The sequence below is a fragment of the Clarias gariepinus genome, chromosome 21 (genome assembly GCF_024256425.1).
Source record: "Clarias gariepinus isolate MV-2021 ecotype Netherlands chromosome 21, CGAR_prim_01v2, whole genome shotgun sequence".
NCBI lineage: Eukaryota > Metazoa > Chordata > Actinopteri > Siluriformes > Clariidae > Clarias > Clarias gariepinus.
Window position 1 is genome coordinate 19,282,937 of NC_071120.1, and position 19,685 is coordinate 19,302,621.

General features: G+C 36.7%; 1 protein-coding gene across 2 annotated transcripts in view; it reads left to right on the top strand.

Moving 5' to 3' along the window:
• Positions 1 to 1,104: 1,104 nt before the first annotated feature.
• smarca2 (SWI/SNF related, matrix associated, actin dependent regulator of chromatin, subfamily a, member 2) overlaps positions 1,105 to 19,685 on the top strand; it is a 54,962-nt gene continuing 36,381 nt past the window's right edge. Inside the window, exons 1-8 of one of the 2 annotated variants that reach the window (XM_053480666.1) lie at positions 1,105 to 1,246; positions 3,993 to 4,257; positions 4,356 to 4,485; positions 7,626 to 7,976; positions 9,251 to 9,349; positions 12,335 to 12,623; positions 15,497 to 15,623; positions 19,412 to 19,585. In XM_053480666.1, coding sequence (XP_053336641.1) covers positions 4,030 to 4,257; positions 4,356 to 4,485; positions 7,626 to 7,976; positions 9,251 to 9,349; positions 12,335 to 12,623; positions 15,497 to 15,623; positions 19,412 to 19,585 — 1,398 coding nt within the window. In that variant the 5' untranslated portion in view covers positions 1,105 to 1,246; positions 3,993 to 4,029. The remainder of the gene's footprint in view (positions 1,247 to 3,992; positions 4,258 to 4,355; positions 4,486 to 7,625; positions 7,977 to 9,250; positions 9,350 to 12,334; positions 12,624 to 15,496; positions 15,624 to 19,411; positions 19,586 to 19,685) is intronic. The other variant, XM_053480668.1, reaches the window with a different exon arrangement.

Consider the following 19,685-nt stretch of genomic DNA (forward strand, 5'->3'; position numbering starts at 1 on the left):
AGTGTTTTTACACTAAAAGGCATTTATTGACAGTTACATTAAGTTTATGTAAAGACTCAATATTTGCATAACCTTAATGTAATTGTCAAGACTTCTACAATCCACCCTGGCATGCTGTCAATTTTTGTTTTTTTGTTTGAGGATTGACCACAAGTTCTCAATAGGATTAAGGTCTGGGGACTTTCCTGATCATGGACCCAAAATTGCAATGTTTTTTTCCGAGTCACTTTAACGGCAAGGTGCTCCATTATGCTGGAAAGGTATGGTATTGTTCGTCACCAAACTGTTTTTGGATGGTTGGGAGAAGTTGATCTCGAATGATGCATTCTTTATTCATGGCTGTGTTCTTGGGCAAAATTGTGGGTGAGCGCACTGCGTCGACTGAGAATCAACCACACACATGACACAGGTCGTTTGGTTCAACCATTTTCTTCGATGAATCCCCTTTCCGATTGTTTAGGGCATCAGGAAATACCATCATTATTATGCAAGAATGCGCTGTGTCCCAGTAGTTGATTGATAGCATGTCACTGTAAATTGCAGATGTCTAAAAAAACAAAAACAAGGGGCACCACTACAAATAACGCAATTGCCAATAAATGGCTATGACAATTATGAAATTCTTGTAATTATACTACAATATACCATAGTAACATCTGACAAAAAGATCTAAAACCACTGAAGCAGCAGACTTTGTGAAAATTAATATTTGTGTCATTTTCAAAACTTTTGGCCACAGCTTTAAGTGTGTGTCTCTGTGTTAAACGTTAAAAAGCTATAAGCTTGCATACTATTGGTTTTACATACTTTTTAGTGAGGTAGTGTTCATGCTTATTCTGTGTCTATCTCATATTTCACTTTAGATTAAATAACTATAAACACAACAGTCTAACAAACTGAAGCAAATCCTCAATACTGGGTCTCAATATTCTTCCCTCTCTGGTCTGTAAATTCCAGCACTTTCCTCAAGACAGTAACCACGAGAAGAAGAAAGTCCCGCCCCAAAATACACAAACTACAAAATTGACGTGCTGTTCGACCAATCACGAAGCAATGCCGCCCTTATTTCCGGTTCTAATACCAAATCAGAAATAGAAACCTATTAAAAAAAATAAAACTTCAACATGTCAGTGGAAAAAAAGCCCCCAAAAAACAGAAAGGAGGGTATGAACTAATACGAGTCGTATTTTTGAAGCTGAAATAATGAACTAGACTCATTCAGTTCTTGACTTTTGACTATCGAAAGGTAAATGCTGTTTTTCTTCAGCACTAGGAAGCTAGTCATAACTGTACGTTCGCGGCTAAGCGGATCCTCTGCTAGCGTTAGCTTGTTGCTATGCTGGTGAAGGTTTGAGTAACAGACGGAGCTCTGTGTAGCTAGCTGCAGAACTTTGGCAGGAATTTGGCCTTTTCTTTATACAACCACGTATGAATAAGAAAGCTGTTGTTGTATTGTAATACGCATGGCTGTTTTTTCGTTGCATCCCAAGCGCTTTGTATGTACTTACACACACATATGTACACATAACGCTTTCGAAACTTTTTTTTTTCCTGCCAAAACCAAACTGCAATGGCGTTAAAGAAGCAGTACAGACTGGGGCAGGGAAGCCATGATCTTTCCAACTCTGTCCGGAGATATCAACCAGCCTTTCGCTACTAAAACCATTTCTCTGCTTCACCTAATAAGATAATGAATGCTGTGTGTTTTGGGAGAAGTTATATACACGGATAATTTAAGCAAAGTTTCCGTTTTATATTGCTTAAAGCAAAACAACAGGGGGAATATGCACTTATGCATGAAGTTTATGTCTGCACTGGATATTGTGCATTTTTTTTTAATTAGCTGTCAAACACGTATTAATCTTCTAATTGATTTTGCACTGAGAGATTATCCTGTAACTTTATGTAGCTCTATTATTATTATTATTATTATTATTATTATATACTCTACAGTACTGGTCTGATCAGCAGTGTTATCAGTCCAGCTAAATTACTGGATCCATCACCTGTCAGAAAAGTTAATTTCTTGTTTTATTCAGATAAATATTCCTAGACATGTTGTATGATGATGTAAAGCAGATCATGCAAAGTAGTGCTTGTGATTTATTTATTTATACAATTTATTTATATAGTTTAAGTGTTGGAAATTAAACGATTACATACATAATTATTTACATTTTTACAGTTTATCTATCTGTTTAAGTGGACACTTGAGTCAAATACATGCGATCCAGACCTCAATAACTCTATAATACAGTAGCTCATTTATAATATTAACAAGCACTGAGTATGTTCCGTCACTGGACATTTCAGGAATAATAATCCTTTGTAATTCTAATAAATAGAATTTTTTTTTAATTGCGTTTAAATGTTTTGTTAAATATCATTGTTACTAGAGATGTATCAGTCTGGTGAGTTTTGAGGATTTAAATAAATAAATGCAACAGTAGAACTAATGCGAGAATAGACTAATTGAGATTATAATTAATTTGAAATCTGTTATTTGACTGAATTATATCTCAGTGAAGCAGATTCAGTGATCTACCTGAGGTTTACATCCATAGTTGTTACACCTACATTCACTCCCACAGACAATATATTTAAGTTGAGGTTTTATTTGTGACATATACACTAATGTGCACTAGGCATGGGGAAAATAAATTTTTAAGATCACGATTCTTCAGGAAGGAGTGAATTATTTGCTGGGTTTGCTTAGAATTGTGAAATCTGGGGAATAAAATGAAATGTATAAAAATCTGGATATTTAATAATTTGGGATACTACAGAATTGTAATACAAATTAAATCGACATCTTTTAATCAGTAACCCAGGGTTATAAGCCTCTAAGCCTTAACCCTCTGCCCCAGCAGTGCAAGTTCTGTAAGATTATATTTTGGAAATATTATGAGATTTAAGAGCAAAAAAAACACACAAAAAAAACCCCCTCCAGACATAAAAAAATAATGTTGCAGAAGTTTGTTACACTGTAAGACACTATAATTTAAGGTGGTCTGACAAAAGATGTGTTTTAATTAATGAATTTGGCGGGGGCAAGGTGCCTATAATGTTCACATACCAATTATCATAAAGATTCTTTTTTTGCAGAATTGTAAAAAAATAAATAAATTAGACATTTATTTAATTTGGACGGAATTATGTGTGGTTCATTTTTCATCTTCGTATCAAGGTGAAACCAAAGGTTTTCAGTGGACTAGTCCATGAAATATAAAATATGACAAGTATAAATATGATGCAAATATGAAACAATATGTTTTTGGTTTTTTTTTGTTCCAAACTTTTGTAAGAAAAATTGTGAATTGGACTTGTTTGTCCAGCACATCCCACATATGGGTCAGCATGGTCACTCTGACTGGTCTGCAGCAACACAGGACTCTACACAACAACCAGCAATGCACTGTGTGTTCTGACACTTTTTCTGTCATAACCAGCATTTACTTTTTATCAATTTGGGCTACGGTAGACAGCCTTTACTCCCCACGTTTATCAGTGAGCCTTTGTGCCTGTGACCCCGTTGCCAGTTCACTGCTTGTTTTTCCTTGGAACACTTTTGTAGGTAATAACCACTGCATACCGGGAACACCCACATGACTTGCCAGTTTGGAGATGCTCTGACCCAGTTTTCCAGCCATCACAATCTGGGCTTTGTCAGAATCTCAGATCTTTATGCTTGCCCATTTTTTCTGCTTCCAACACATCATCTTCAAGATCTGCCTGTTCACTTTGCTACCAATTATATCCCACCCTTGACCCCAATCTGTCAGTGCTTTTAAAATTATGGTTAATCTGAGTAAATATCTTATTAAACAATCTTATTAAATCTTATAAAAAAACATGTTATTAAAGCCAATATTCATATTAATCCAAAAAGTGATGAAATGACTAACTAGTTTGATGCCAGATTTATAATCTCGAAAAACACTCTGGTTGATGCTAATTATGTGTATAATGTATGTTTTTTCTCTTGTCCCTAGCTTCACGTGGGGGGTAAAGGCTGTCTACCGCTGACAGATGTCCACTCCAACTGATCCGTCAGTCGGAATGTCCCACTCTGGTCCTTCCCCTGGTGCTGGCCTTTCTCCTGGGCCCATTTTAGGCCCCAGTCCTGGACCAGGTCCCTCTCCAGGCTCTGTACACAGCATGATGGGCTTGAGCCCAGGACCTCCCAGCATACCACATGCCATGCAGAGCCAGGGGTCAGGAGACTATCCTCAGGAGAGTATGCATCCTATGCACAAGGTAGGCAGACTACACACCCAAGTCATAAAATAATTTTTTTAATTGATCATAAGAGTAAATTATATATTGGCTCTAATTCATTTTCTGATTTATTTCAGCCCATGGAAGGAATGCATGAGAAAGGCATGGGAGAAGAAATGCACTATGGGCAGATTAAAGGTGTCAGCATGAGATCCCTGCACAGTGGCATGGGCCCACCACAGAGTCCTATGGATCAGCACAGCCAAGGTTTATTATATTTTTTGTGGCAATATATATATTCACCGTCGACTTAAATAGAAAATCTGTTCACTTTGGATATACATTCCTTACATGTGAAACTACAAACCTTCTCTGTTAGTTTATTTTAATTTAACTAAGTATTTAAATGATAGTAAGTTGATACATGGTCGTTAATTATTAGATTATGTCACTAGAGGAATTAAAACGGTATCTGTACCAGACCTATGCGATAAGAGCGAAAATTATTAATAATTCAGATAATTTGGATTCATTTAATTTCAGTAATTCTTTTTTATTTTGGAGTGTCAGTGGGATTGTCAGCTTTAACATGTCAGTAGGAATCAGTAATTGGGACTGTAGACACACACACACACACACACACACACACACACACACACAAACAACAATATGGGTCATAAACGTCAGGAATAATAATCCTTTGTAATTGTAATGAATAGAATTTTTTTTTAATTGCGTTTAAATGTTTTCTTAAATATCATTATTACTAGAGATGTATCAATCTGGTGAGTTTTGAGGATTTAAATAAATGAATGCAACAGTAGAACTAATGCGAGAATAGACTAATTGAGATTATAATTAATTTGAAATCTGTTATTTGACTGAATTATATCTCAGTGAAGCAGATTCAGTGATCTACCTGAGGTTTACATCCATAGTTGTTACACCTACTGTTACACCTAGTTGTTCACTCCCACTGACAATATATTTAAGTTGAGGTTTTATTTGTGACATATATAATGTACAGTAGGGATGGGGAAAATAAATTTTTAAGATCACGATTCTTTAGGAAGGAGTGAATTATTTGCTGGGTTTGCTTAGAATTGTGAAATCTGGGGAATAAAATGAAATGTATAAAAATCTGGATATTTATCAATTTGGGATACTACAGAATCGTAATACAAATTAAATCAACATCTTTTAATCAGTAACCCAGGGTTGTAAGCCTCTAAGCCTTAACCCTCTGCCCCAACAGTGCAAGTTCTGTAATATTATATTTTGGAAATATTATGAGATTTAAGAGCAAAAAAAAAACACAAAAAAAAACCAGATATCAATGTCCTAGCCGACATCAATACACATTTTACCTCAGCGATAGGTGGGTTTACATGGACCCTAATTTTCCACTAATAATGGGAATAATATTTTAATTGGAATATAAATTCATCACATAAACACTTCAGTTGGAACCGTCTGACTTGATCTGGCTAGATTAGAATTAATTTTCAATCAGAATGAAAGATGTGGTGTAAAGCTTTAATAATATGTTCAGAAGGTAGCTATTAACCATGTAAACACCTGAATTTTGGATAAGAAAATTTTGCTTTGATCCTTGATTTTGAGAAACTCTGAGAGAACAAGTCTCTCCCACAAGTCTTTACTTTCATTTACTGGGTCTCTGGCTGACAAATGGGCACTGACTGGATCACCATTTTCTATGTACAGTGGGGCAAAAAAGTATTTAGTCAGCCACTAATTGTTCAAGTTGTCCCACTTTAAAAGATGAGAGAGGCCTATAATTTTCTTTATAGGTATACCTCAATTATAAGACACAAAATAAGAAAAAGAAAAAATTCAGAAAATCACATTGTAGGATTTGTAATGAATTAATTGGTAAATTTCTCTGTAAAATAAGTATTTGGTCACCTACAAACAAGCAAGATTTTTGGCTCTCACAGACCTGTAACTTCCTTTTTGAGAGCCATCTCTGTCCACCACTTATTACCTGTATTAATGGCATCTGTTTGAACTCGTTATCAGTATAAAAGACACCTGTCCACAACCTCAAACAGTCACATTTTAAACTCCACTATGGCCAAGACCAAAGAGCTGTCAAAGGACACCAGAAACAAAATTGTAGACCTGCACCAGGCTGGGAAGACTGAATCTGCAATAGGTAAGCAGCTTGGTGTGAAGAAATCAACTGTGGGAGCAATTATTAGAAAATGGGAGACATACAAGACCACTGATAATCTCCCTCGAACTGGGGCTTCACGCAAGATCTCACCCTGTGGGGTCAAAAGGATCACAAGAACTTTGAGCAAAAATCCCAGAACCACACGGGGGACCTAGTGAATAACCTGCAGTGAGTCGGGACCAAAGTAACAAAAGCTACCATCAGTAACACACTGCGCCGCCAGGGACTCAAATCCTGCAGAGCCAGTACATGTCCAGGCCCGTGTGAAGTTTGCTAGAGAGCATTTGGATGATCCAGAAGATGATTGGGAGAATGTCATATAGTCAGATGAAACCAAAATAGAACTTTTTGGTAAAAACCCAAGGAAAAAGAATGCTGAGTTGCATCCAAAGATCATCATACCTACTGTGCATGGGTGTGGAAACATCATGCTTTGGGGCTGTCTTTTCTGCAAAGGGACCAGGACGACTGATCCGTGTAAAGGAAAGAATGAATTGGGCCATGTATTGTGAGATTTTGAGTGAAAACCTCCTACCATCAGCAAGGGCACTGAAGATGAAACGTGGCTGGGTCTTTCAGCATGACAATGATCCCAAACACACCGCCCGGGCAACGAAGGAGTGGCTTTTTCAAGCATTTCAAGGTCATGCAGTGGCCTAGCCAGTCTCCAGATCTAAACTCCATAAAAAAATCTTTGGAGGGAGTTGAAAGTCTGTGTTGCCCAGCGACAGCCCCAAAACATCACTGCTCTAGAGGAGATCTGCATGGAGGAATGGGCCAAAATACTTGCAACAGTGTGTGAAAACCTTGTGAAGACTTACAGAAAACCTTTGACCTCTGTCATTGCCAACGAAGGGTATAAAAGGAGCACGACAGGAGTCATGAAATTTTGTTATTGACCAAATACTTATTTTTCACCATAATTTGCAGATAAATTATTTAAAAGTCCTACAATTTGATTTTCTGGATTTTTTTCTCTCATAGTTGAGTCATACCTATGATGAAAATTACAGGCCTCTCTCATCTTTCTAAGTGGGAGAACTTGCACAATTGGTGACTGACTAAATATATCTTTGCCCCATTGTAGTTTAAAAAAAAGTAGGAGGCCCTCTGCACTCTCACAATCTGGAGAAATCTCTATCTATAAGAGATATTTGGATCTGATCTGGATGCTAATGTCTTTTCTAAATATGCTGTTACTTCTTTACAGGATACATGTCACCTCACCCTTCCCCGATGGGCTCTGTGCCTGAGCATGTATCAAGCCCTATGTCTGGAGGGGGTCCTACCCCACCTCAGATGTCCCAGGCACAGTCAGGCCCCATGATTCCTATGGAGGCTCAGGCGATGGGGCAGCAAGCCCGCGGCCCCTCTGCCTTCAGCTCCATTCAACTGCAGCAGCTCCGTGCTCAGATACTTGCTTACAAGATCCTGGGTCGTGGACAGCCTCTGCCTGAGAACCTGCAACTGGCTGTGCAGGGCAAGAGGAGTCTTCCCACAATGCAGCAGCAACAACAGCAGCAGCAACCTGTGAACACTGGACCTTACAACAGGCCTCCAGGTGTGTACTGGTATTTGGAGTACTGAGGTACATTAAGAAATCATACTGTATTACAGACCACGTGTAGGCCATGTATATGAGTTACTTTTAAACATATATAAAATTCATTTATTTATCCACTTATAAATATATTATAAAATCTGAATGAAGTAGTAATACATGTTTTAAGACTTTACAATTTACAATTTAAAGATCTAACAAGGATTATCAGAGTTCTTGTTTGCTAAGTCATTCTTATTAATTTGCTTTAGAACACATACTCTCACTTTTAAACAAAATTTTTGGTCTTGTCTGGTTTCTTCAGCAAATTTATGTTACTGATACACCAACTGACCAGTGACTAGTATCAGCCGGCTTCCACCTTGACTAGCCATAAGCTTAATAAAAAGTAATTTACCTATTAAAGCTATTTAATGGTATGTTTATTATGAACACATAATTAAAAGTTTTGATAGTTTGGAATTGGGAAAAAAGTGTAATATGTGCTTCTTCAATTTGCAGTACGGTTCAGAAGTCTTGAGCCAACCCTTATTTCTTAATTTTGTAGATTAAATCAAAGAAATATGTGCAATCTTTTTTACTGTAACAGGCTACAAAACTCTCATCATCTATGGCTTTTATGTTTTTTTTTTTTTAAGTTTGATGGGTTTTTATGCTCAAATGATTCGTAGGTCATGGTGTGGTTTAAAAAAACTAACAAACAAAAAGAAAAACATTCCTCTAAAACTGGTCAGGTACACTAGATTAAAAATGTGATTCTAATATTTGCCAAAAATTAGAGTCAAAAAGACTCTTAGTAAGCCTGGACAACTATTTCTCAAGACTAAATTAAAAATACAATAAAGTCTGACTCTTTAAAAGCAAACTAGGAAGAAATTAGGGTGGCTTAGGACTTTTGCACAGTACTGTGTAACTTGTGGCTAAATCAGCAATTGAAAATAAATACTTTTTGACACAATTTATAGTAAGGACGTGCCTGCATCGATTAGCATCATGCAATCCAAATAATTATAATGTTAGATGTATATAAAATGACAATGTTCTTCAGTCAGAATATATTATTTGGGATTCATTTTGCTGTATATATGTACGGTTCTATCCTTACCTTAAATCTACATCACGTCTGCTTATCTGCTTTTTATTTTAATATGTTAGTTGAGTACATTCTTGAAAGCCTTTTTTTAAAAATAGATGTTCTATTTTTTTTTCTCCAAATAAATATTCATTTACATTTCACATTTGCTTTTCTGTCTTTGATCATGTTGTGCTTATAGGTATGTCTGTGGCCCATGGAAGCCCTGTGTCTGGTCCATGTCCCACTGTAGGCATGCAGACACACCCTCCAAGCACCGGGCCAAAGCCATGGGCAGAAGGTAAATCTGAGATGCTCTTCGATCTCTCATACTCGCCTTTGAACTAAAGCTTTCTCTTCACGATGGAATTCTGTTTGATTATTGCTCCTTGATATTGCCTTTGAAAGTGCCAAACCTTGAACCATTTTGCAAAATGTATGAAGTGCCATAAACTTGCTTTATACAGTATGTATACCTTCGCAATAGTTTGGAGAAACTTGTAATATCTGGATAAACCTTTAATCCGGTCTCCTGAAATACTTTCGGTACCTTCAGATTTCAGTGCCAGAAAATCAGTTGACCTGAAGAAGTAGCTTCAAGTCAAAATTCTAGATGGATAAGCTTAGTACTAACCTTAGTAAGTAGTACCAACACATACTGTATTTGACATCATGGTCCTGAGACCTTCAGAGTTTCCAAAACTAATTATTTCCCTGTTTCTAGAAACAGTTAAGGGCTGGAGTCTGCGTGTATAGTTAGTCATTTGACACTTTTATTCAGAGATACTTACACAATTAGCGAACACCTCAAGGCCCAGTGACGCAAAGTACCAAGGAAATCTGTAAGAAAACTCACCTAGAGCAAGGGTCATCAACTGGAAGAAAAACAATGTGCCACGCTGATGAAGACATGGAACAAAATGTGATTCCAGTTCAGCAAGTCTAGTTTTTTTTACCAGTGTAATGACTGTAGCAGACCCTAATGTTTCTTATTAAAGCATGTCTAAAAAATGTTGACAGTGAAAATATAAAAAATACAAGTTGTCATTCGTTCTACCATGTCAAACTCAGACCAGGTGTCCTTTCTCTTTTTGCTATTCAGTGATATATATTGCTTATGTGAACCTTTGTAGAAAAAAGACTTTATGCAACAGAATCATTACAAAGATATCATTGCAAATTTTAATACCTACTGTATGGAGTTGAGTGTAATGGTGGTTTGTGAATGTGCTAAAGCACTCTAGTAACTGTTAATAATAGAAATATCAAAACTGAGTGTGCAAACACAAAATACTGTACAAAGACACTGCAAAAAAACAAGACAATCGACTAAAAAATAAAAGTGCAGGGAAGAAAAATTGTGCATTGTATGGACTACAGAGGGAAGCTCCTTTTTTACACTAAGGACAACAAAACAGCAACAACAATGTCTCTCTTTACGAGCATCTGGAAAAAAAAAAGATAATGAAAATCCTGGAGAAGTATTTTTTGGGCCCAATGGTTTTGTCATTTTTTATATATTTTTTTAACATGACCAAATAAACTGGTAATTTGACCTGAGGTCCTTAAGGTGCCACTGCCACGTCATTTACTAGTTGTCACAAAACAAATGTAAAGGCAGTTTTGAAGGTTCTGCTAAAAGAAAATTCATGAGATTCATCTTGTAATTGCTATAAAAAAAATATTTTAATGGTGATGCCCGAAGATGTATTTGTAGTTTTGCTTTCCTGCTCGTGAAAAAAAATATTTGAATGAGACAAAAAAGCCTAAAAGGCACATTTTTGCTGACTTTAGTAGTAAACAAAGATAAAAACATCAGTATTCATTTCTTTTTATAAGATAAGAAATGGCAGAAGATTTGTGAGAAACAAGTACAGAAAAAATGCGAACTGTGCAGGAGATTATAAATTCGACAACTACATTTTGAAACATACACATGCATGCAGAGAGAGAAAGAAAGTGAAAGTCATCTTTTGTGCCACCCAGCTATTCATATGTACAGTGCATCCGGAAAGTATTCACAGCGCACCACTTTTTCCACATTTTGTTATGTCACAGCCTTATTCTAAAATGAATTAAATTCATTTTTTACTCAGAATTCTACACACAACATACCATAATGACAACATAAAAAAGTTCACTTGAGATTGTTGCAAATTTATTGAAAATAATTTTTTTTAAAAACCACATGTACATAAGTATTCACAGCCTTTGCCATGAAGCTCAAAATTGAGCTCAGGCGCATCCTGTTTCCCCTGATCATCCTTGAGATGTTTCTGCAGCTTAATTGGAGTCCACCTGTGATAAATTCAGTTGATTGGACTTATGTACATGTGCTTTTAATTTTTTTTTATTTTTAATAAATTTGCAAAAATCTCAAGTATTTTGTTCATGTTGTCATTCTGGGGTGTTGTGTGTAAAATTCTGAGGGAAAAAAAAAGAATTTAATTCATTTTAGAATAAGGCTGTGACATAACAAAATGTGGAAAAAGTGATGCGCTGTGAATACTTTCCGATGCACTGTAATGGCACCCGTTGCAAATTCACAAGTTTATATCCGCATTTTTAAATAATAAAATTAGACAGCCATGTTTTTTTATGCAAATTTGGTACTTAGATATCTCATACATTTGGAAAACTGTCGTACAGTATTTCTGCTTGTGGCAGTGGCTCTCTAAAGTGCTTATTGGCAACATCAGAGCGAGGCTCTCGTTTTTTCAGTCTACTAAAAGAGTGGCGTGGAAATGATTGTCCTTTTAGCAGTTAGACCTTACAAGTCTGTCATAGTCTGTCTAGGAAGATTTCTCTGCACAGTTGGCCAATTTACATATCCTCACATCTGTGCCTATATACAATTTTGTCCTGGAGGTCCTGTCTTGATAGTTCATAGTTTCAAGATAGTTTACCCTGCAAAAAGTGATATCTTCTTAAGTGAAAATATTTTGAATCTTTTAAAATATATCTAAATGGAAAAAAAACAGATAAAACAAAGCAAATATAAGATTACTAAACACCTTTTACCAAGTAACTAAGTTTAAATTTTAAGTATTTGTCAAGAAATCAATGCTTAAAACTAATGAAATTATCTTTTTGTAGTACAAGAAAGCGTCCTGTAGTAGTCCCTCAATTTTGTCTTAAAATAGGCTCAATAATATTTTCTCTCTCTTTTTTTTGTAATTTTAGATTAATTTTATTAGATTTAATATATTTTACCTCAAAAAAAGACACCACTTTCTGCGGTGTATCTTGCTGTTATTTTTAACAGCTTCATCATCGCTGATTTTAGGTCAAGGTGCTGAGGCCTGTAGCAGCTCCCAGAAGCTCCCTGTGCAAGCCCCTAGTGGCAGGCCCTCTCCTGCTCCTCCTCAGGCTCCCACACCTGCCCAGGCCATGCCCAGTACATCTCTCACACCACAGTCCCAGTCACAACCCCAAGCCCAACAGCCCCAGCAGCAACAGGGCCCTGGGCAGACCTCGCTTATTATCCAGCTCCAGCAGAAGCAGAACCGCATCACACCCATCCAGAAACCTCAGGGCCTGGACCCAGTGGAGCTTCTGCAGGAGCGGGAGTACAGGTACAAAATACAGACTCCATAGTGCCATGGCTGAATGTCAAAACAGTTCAAAACAGTCTTTCCTTCACTTATTACTTTAACCAATATTTAAAAACTAATTTACTTTCTGAATGCCTGCTGTGCTTTTTAAACAACACTGCCTGTGGGTCTGTTGGAGTGTGGATGATGTCTCCACCATGAATGAGTAACTATACTGTATAAATTGGTATAAATTGGACTGTTAGATTATTATAAACATGTTGCCATCGTGTGTCCGAGGACAGACCAACAATTAACTTAAGTGCAAGACGGCTTTGTGCACGTCAGGTTAAAAAAGAGCATTTATTAAAGTCCCGTCAATTATAACGCCTCAGTGAGCTTTCAATTTCACTAGTACATCAGGCTGTCATCTCTGCTTCAAACCAAAATGTGTAGCAAAGCAAAGAAAATATTCTGCAATCTAATTAAAGGCTTGTTTAGTTCAGGCATGCAAGGACTTAATTTAGTCTTAAAGTATTTCAGGTATGGCGCTGACTGACATACACCTCTGTGTAAAATACCAAAATATATCTGTCTTTTATGGGAAAATAAATAACAAGGAGTGTGTGTGTGTGCTTCTGGTCTTGACACAGTGATTGCACTAAAACCGGTAAAGCCTAAGGTGTATGATCACAGGGGGTTATAACAACAGGAAAAGAGGCCACTCGAGCTTGTTTATGCTTTAAATTGCCAGATAGACATACAGTAGCAGCTCTGCAATATTCTTTTTATTCTGTTTAAAACCTGCAGTTTTCTTCTTTACCTGAATACTAAGCAACTGTGTTAGTTGTATAAAGCAACCTGCTCACGATCAGATAAGCAGTCAAACCGGATGTCAGCTTATGTTTTTCTATACATCAGACTTTTACTGCATGCCTATCTTTATTGGGGCAGTGGGAGCTCAGTGGTTCAAGGCACAGAATTACTGATCGTTGTATACTGAAGCGTATACATATAGTTGCATTTGAGATGGTAATATGTTTTAAATTTACATTAAGGCAATTGGGAGACGCTCTTATCTAGAGTGACTTACAAAAAGTGCTTTGGAGTTTTCGTCATTGGATAAATACTTACACTGGGTTACTAGGTCACTAACTCCAATCAGTCAAAAACTATTGGAAGGGGATTTAAAAAAAAATAATAATTTAATGGGGGGAGATTATTCCGAGTAGTGAAGAAACAAATTCGTCTTGAGTCATGGTTTAAATGTTGTCAAAGACTCTGTACAGACATTTAGAGAAGGTTCATTGCACCACCTACAGTAGGTGCCAGGACATACAAGAGTCTGGATGAATGTCTTCCTCGATTCCTGAGAAATGGTGGGACGAGGTGAGCAGTGCTGGAGGATTGGAGGGTCATCCTACAGATGGAGCGCTCTAAACTATTTACACATTGGCAGGTAGAACAGCATCATGTATGGTACGAGCAAATTATTTGCCAAGTTTGTTTAGAATTGTGACAAAATCTAAAAAACATTATATAATACTGAATCTGTATATTTATAAAATCAGTTTGTTTATAAAATCGCAGTACAGTTTGAACCTAAGGTAGGTCCCGTGAGAATATCATATTGGGTGGCCCCAGGTCAGTTCCATCTTCTCATCATGGTTGTGTTAGTGTTAACATAAGCCTTCCAGTTTGAACCAGTCTGGCTTTTCTCCTCTTATTTCCACTAGAAGAATTGCTGCTCTTTATGTTTCTTTATTATTTTGATTAAAAAAAAAAAAAAAAACTTTTCCAGCAGCGTTTGACTGATGGTACTTAGTTAGTAACTTAGTAATCCAGTGTAAAGATCTATCCATTGATAGAAACTTGGATGGAAGCACTTTGGTAAGTCGCTTTGGATAAGAGCGTCTGCCAAATGTCTAAATGTAAAGGTAATGAATTTGATTTTCCCAGCATTCTGGGAAAAATCTATAGGTCATCACACTGCTTGGCTGAAAAATAAAAAAAGTTGCTGTTTCAGATGTGAAAAAACCTTAAGAAGATTTCTGAAATTCCTGGAATTGTGTTAATTTTCCAGCTCATTATTAAAACCTATAAGGGTATTGCCAAATCATAAATTTTGTAGAAGAAATGTATTTGGGAGGAAAAAAAATATGAACGATCATTATTTGAGATCACTTAATCGCTGCAGGCATAGCATAAAGCAAATGTCTGTAGAAGACAGCTTTTATTTATTAGTGAAATTAAGAGCATTTCCACATGCACTGTGCAGTGGAAACTCACTGTGTGGTCATAAGAAATCCTAAATGTACCCAATGACCAGGTTATCACATCTGTGGAGTTTTTTCTTTCCCTGATGGCACGAGCATATTCGCATTGTGAAAGAGTGGTTGTGGGAGCATAAGGAATCATTTTCACACATGAATGTGACACCACATTGCCCACTGTAATCAGTTAAATGAAATACTTGTGAAGTGTTTGTGGGATTTATTTATTTATTTTTTTTGACCAGGCAGTGTATTATGAATTTTCTGGTTAACACAGTTACACATTTTCGACTCAATAGCAAGGGAATAAAAATAGATTTCATAAAAAGAGAATTATTCATACTGTATTTAGATCTGGTCTCATTTACATAAGGATAGGTTACTTTTTGAGTCTGTTTCCTCTAAAGGTTTCTTCCTTGTGCCATCTCAGGAAGGAGAAATCAGTGAATACTAGGGGAATCAAACTTTAAACGTGATCTGGGTTTTGATTTTTCAAGCGTCAGAGGGCTACTGTAATTCTGGAACGTTTTAACTGATTGAAATGATCCACATCACACAGGTTGAGAGGTGAGGTTAGGTGTGTAGTGTGAAGTACTGTTTGATCAAGATCCTAAAATTTTCTATTCTTTTGTGAAAAAAAAGATTACAGGCCAGGATTGCTCATAGAATCCAAGAGCTGGAGAATTTGCCTGGTTCTTTGCCTCCTGACCTGAGAACTAAAGCAACAGTTGAGCTGAAGGCCTTAAGACTTCTCAATTTCCAACGGCAGGTAAAAACTTTCTTAGAAAAAGTGAACCTCTTTGATGTCATCATGAATGTTTAGCCAATTATAAGGATGTTTTGGCAAATGAAATAGTGATAATTTTCCATATGGGCCATGCATAAATACGGCGGATGGAGAGATGAAGGGACTGGAGCACAATTAATAAATTAATAAATAATTTCAATATTGCTCGTAGAATGAAGGATTTTTGAATTTCTTGATATTATATATATATATATATATATATATATATATATATATATATATATATATATATATGAAATGAAGTGTCTATAATTTTTATCATAGGTTTATAATAAAGGATTGAGACAGAATATCAATCAAAAATCCAGAAAATGCACATAATACAAATGTTATGAATTAAGTTGTATTTCAATGAGGGAAATAAGTATTTGATCCCCTACCAACCAACAATAATTCTGCCTCTCACAGACTAGTTATGTGTTCTTGTGGTACACATATCAATTTAAGAAGGTGCTCCTATCCACAAAACCTCTATCTTAAAATCTCTCCCAATGGATGAGGCCATGTGTTGTAAAATTTTGGATGAGAACCTCCTGAAGATGGGTTGTGGATGGGTCTTCCAGCATGAAAATGACCCCAAACATACTGCCAAAGCAACTAAGGAGTGGCTCAAGAATAAGCACATTAAAGTCATGGAGTGGTCTAATCAGTCTTCAGACCCTAATTCAATAGAAAATTTACAGAGAGAGCTGTAACTTCGAGTTGCAACAGGCAAGAAACCTTAAACATTTAGGGAAAATCTGTAAAAAATAGTGGATCAATCCCAAGATGTGTGCAAATCCGGTAAACAAGTACAAGAAACGTTTTCCCACTGTGCTTTCTAGCAAGGGTTTCTCTACCAAGTACTGTGTCATGGTTTGCTTTGGGATCAAATACTTATTTCCCAACTTAATTCATAACATTTGTATCATGTGCTTTTTCTGGATTTTTGGTTGATATTCTATTTAAATCCTTTACCATAAACCTATGATAAAAATTATAGACCCTTCATTTCTTTGTAAGTGGGCAAGCTTAGAAAATCTATAGGGGATCAAATACTTATTTCCCCCACTGTATGTATATTCACTTCTTGTTTGTGGCACATTAGTATATGTGAGGGGTAAAACTTTTCAAGATGGGTGGTGACCATGGTGGCCAGTTTGAAGTCGGCCATTTTGGATCCAACTTTTGTTTTTTTACCAGTGTCCAGTGTCTTGACGGACAGCCAATTGGATCCTCCGGCTCAGTGCTGGTGAAATTTTTTTGGGTCTTCCATTTGACTTTTTTGTTCCATAATCCTCAGGATCATTTAAGAAATTCCAAATTACTGTCTTACTGCGTCCCACCTCAGCAGCGATGGGGCGCTGTGAGAGACCCTGCTTATGCAGTTCAACAACCCGACCACGTTCAAAAAGGGAGAGTTTTTTTGCCTTTGCCATCAGAACGTGTGACTACCTGACAGAAAATTACAATGAATTCACATCTTTGCACAGATTTGGCCTTTAAAGGCATGTGGACCTAAAATTATGATCTGCTTTAAAACAGCCTGTTTCAGTTTAATCGTTATTTTCAATTAAATGATTGCTCAAAAAATGTTTTATTTCTTCTTGTTGCATGTTGAAGCTCTACTTGGAACCTTGTTAAGATCCAACCATGCAAACTATGATTTTTTTTGCCATCTTTCAAGTGGTCTTAAACTTTTGATCGGGACTGTGTGTGTATATATATATATATATATATATATATATATATATAGGTTGTGTGATATATATATATATATATCAGTAAACCTAGTGTTCTGGTGTGCTGTATGTTTTAATATTTTACCATTTGTGTTCTGCTTCATTCAGGTGGGTGTTAATGACTGGGTAAGATGTATTAGCACATTTAAACATGAGGTGAAGCACTTTCTAAGGTCAGAGTGAGTGGGAAGTCAGGTTATTAGAACTACAATTTTTGTGATTTGCCAGTGTAGTTGCTGTACTATTCACTGGATTGGTAAACCTAAGTATTATGATCACCAGCTAGGGGCTGATATTGCTACAGTGTGGGTTGTGTGATATGATATCTGTCTCATACTAGAGATTAAAAAAATGATTAGGGCTCCTCACTTCTTCGATAAAATGGAAATAAACAGACATTGCATGCTTTACTTGGTTACTTATAAAGATATGTACAGTAACTGGAGCAATCTAAATTGCAGCCAAAAGCCACAAATAAAAAAACAGTAAAAAATTTTATTTCTCCAATTAGATATCTGTCATCTACTTAAATCAGAATTAAGCCCCTATTTAAAAGGAGATTGTTTTTGGTTGATTGACAGTAATTGCCCTGGAGTCTTGCCCAGACAGCTGCCTAGTAGAAAGAAAATACTACGAGGGGCGTTTAAGTCAAACTGGGACTTGTGATGAAACCTCTTTGAACGAAGGCAGAAAAAATTATTTACATTTATGGAAGACTTCAAGTATAGTACGGTGATGAGACTCTTAGCCGCAACAAAACATTTGAATGGTGCAAAAGTTTTACAGATGGCTGTACGTCTATGAATGATCCCGTACAAGGCGGCTTAGATACCACTGCAGTTGTTCCCGTGAACATTCAGCCAGTGGAACACCTGATCCTTGAAAATCGTTGGATAGTCTGTGGGAACTGTACACACAGTCATTCGCAAACACCACTTGCACGTTATAGAAGCACGTATAGGAGTGATTTCCACATCCCCTGTACAGCCTTGACCTCGCTCCAAGCCATTTTCTGAGAGGCCAGCTTTTCAGACGTGAAGCAGGCCGTCCAATTATGGCTTCGGAGTGCTGAGAAAACCTCCTCATTATTTTAGAAAGTTTCTAACTATACAAGCCCTAGTAAAACACCGGGATAAGTGAATTAGTGTAGCAGGGGATTATATAGATAAATAAAACAAGTTTTTTATTCTCAGACCACTGTTCTATTATTCTAACCAATAAAAAGTCCTGGTTTGAAATGAACACACCTCATAGAATGACTCTTTTAATCTTAGACATGCTGCTTAGCATGGTCACATGACCAGCACAACTTTGTATTCATGAAAGTGTTTTTTGCTGCGAATATTTTTCTTTCTTCCACAAATAAACACACAAATGCAGAAATAAAAAAATAAATCAAGTCTTTATTTAGTAGTGAAGTAAATCAGCAGCCTTTCCTAAACCGATGAATTCCCTGTTTGCCTTGAATTGCACATGGTTAGCTAATGAGTTTTTTGTAGATTGTGAAGAGGATCATTTGTAGCTGGTATTTTCATGTTGGAAACCAAAACATGGGAAATAGGGTATAAGTTATTTAACAGAATTATAGTCAATAAATTTAATAAATTATTTTATATAAAAGTTGTAAAATGTAGTATTTAGTGTACAAGTACCTATGAGCCAGTGTGCTTTGTACGTATCAGTTGGCTGGCCTCATTGTTCATTTGCTCGTACAAAATGTACCCACCTTTCCGTCTCTCTAATTGCTGTGTGCCAGACTCCATCGACTTCGGCTGAAATAACGCCCCACTCAAGCTTATGATGTGTTCCCAGATGTCCATTAGGGGGAGCTCTTACTGCGTTTAGACCCTGCCAGTTGTAAACTTTCCTGGTCTCTACCAGGTTTAAAGAACAAAAAATTAGCCCCAAATTCTTAGGACTAATTCTTTTTAACCTTTGAATTAGGTTTTGAATCAGATTTAAAGTTAGACAGTTGCAAAGCATAATATGAACCCTGACTCTCAACACTACCTTCATGTATTCCCTCAGCTGCGGCAGGACGTCGTAGCTTGTATGCGCAGAGATACCACTTTGGAGACGGCACTGAATTCTAAGGCCTATAAGCGCAGTAAGAGGCAGACCCTGAGAGAGGCACGCATGACTGAGAAGCTGGAAAAGCAGCAGAAAATTGAACAGGAGAGAAAGCGGCGTCAGAAACATCAGGTATTTCAGTAAATATTCTCATGGTATAGAAACCTTTGGTAGACACGTTCATTTAAGCAACACACAGTTGAGTTGTGCTGAGACACAATTCAAATTCAAA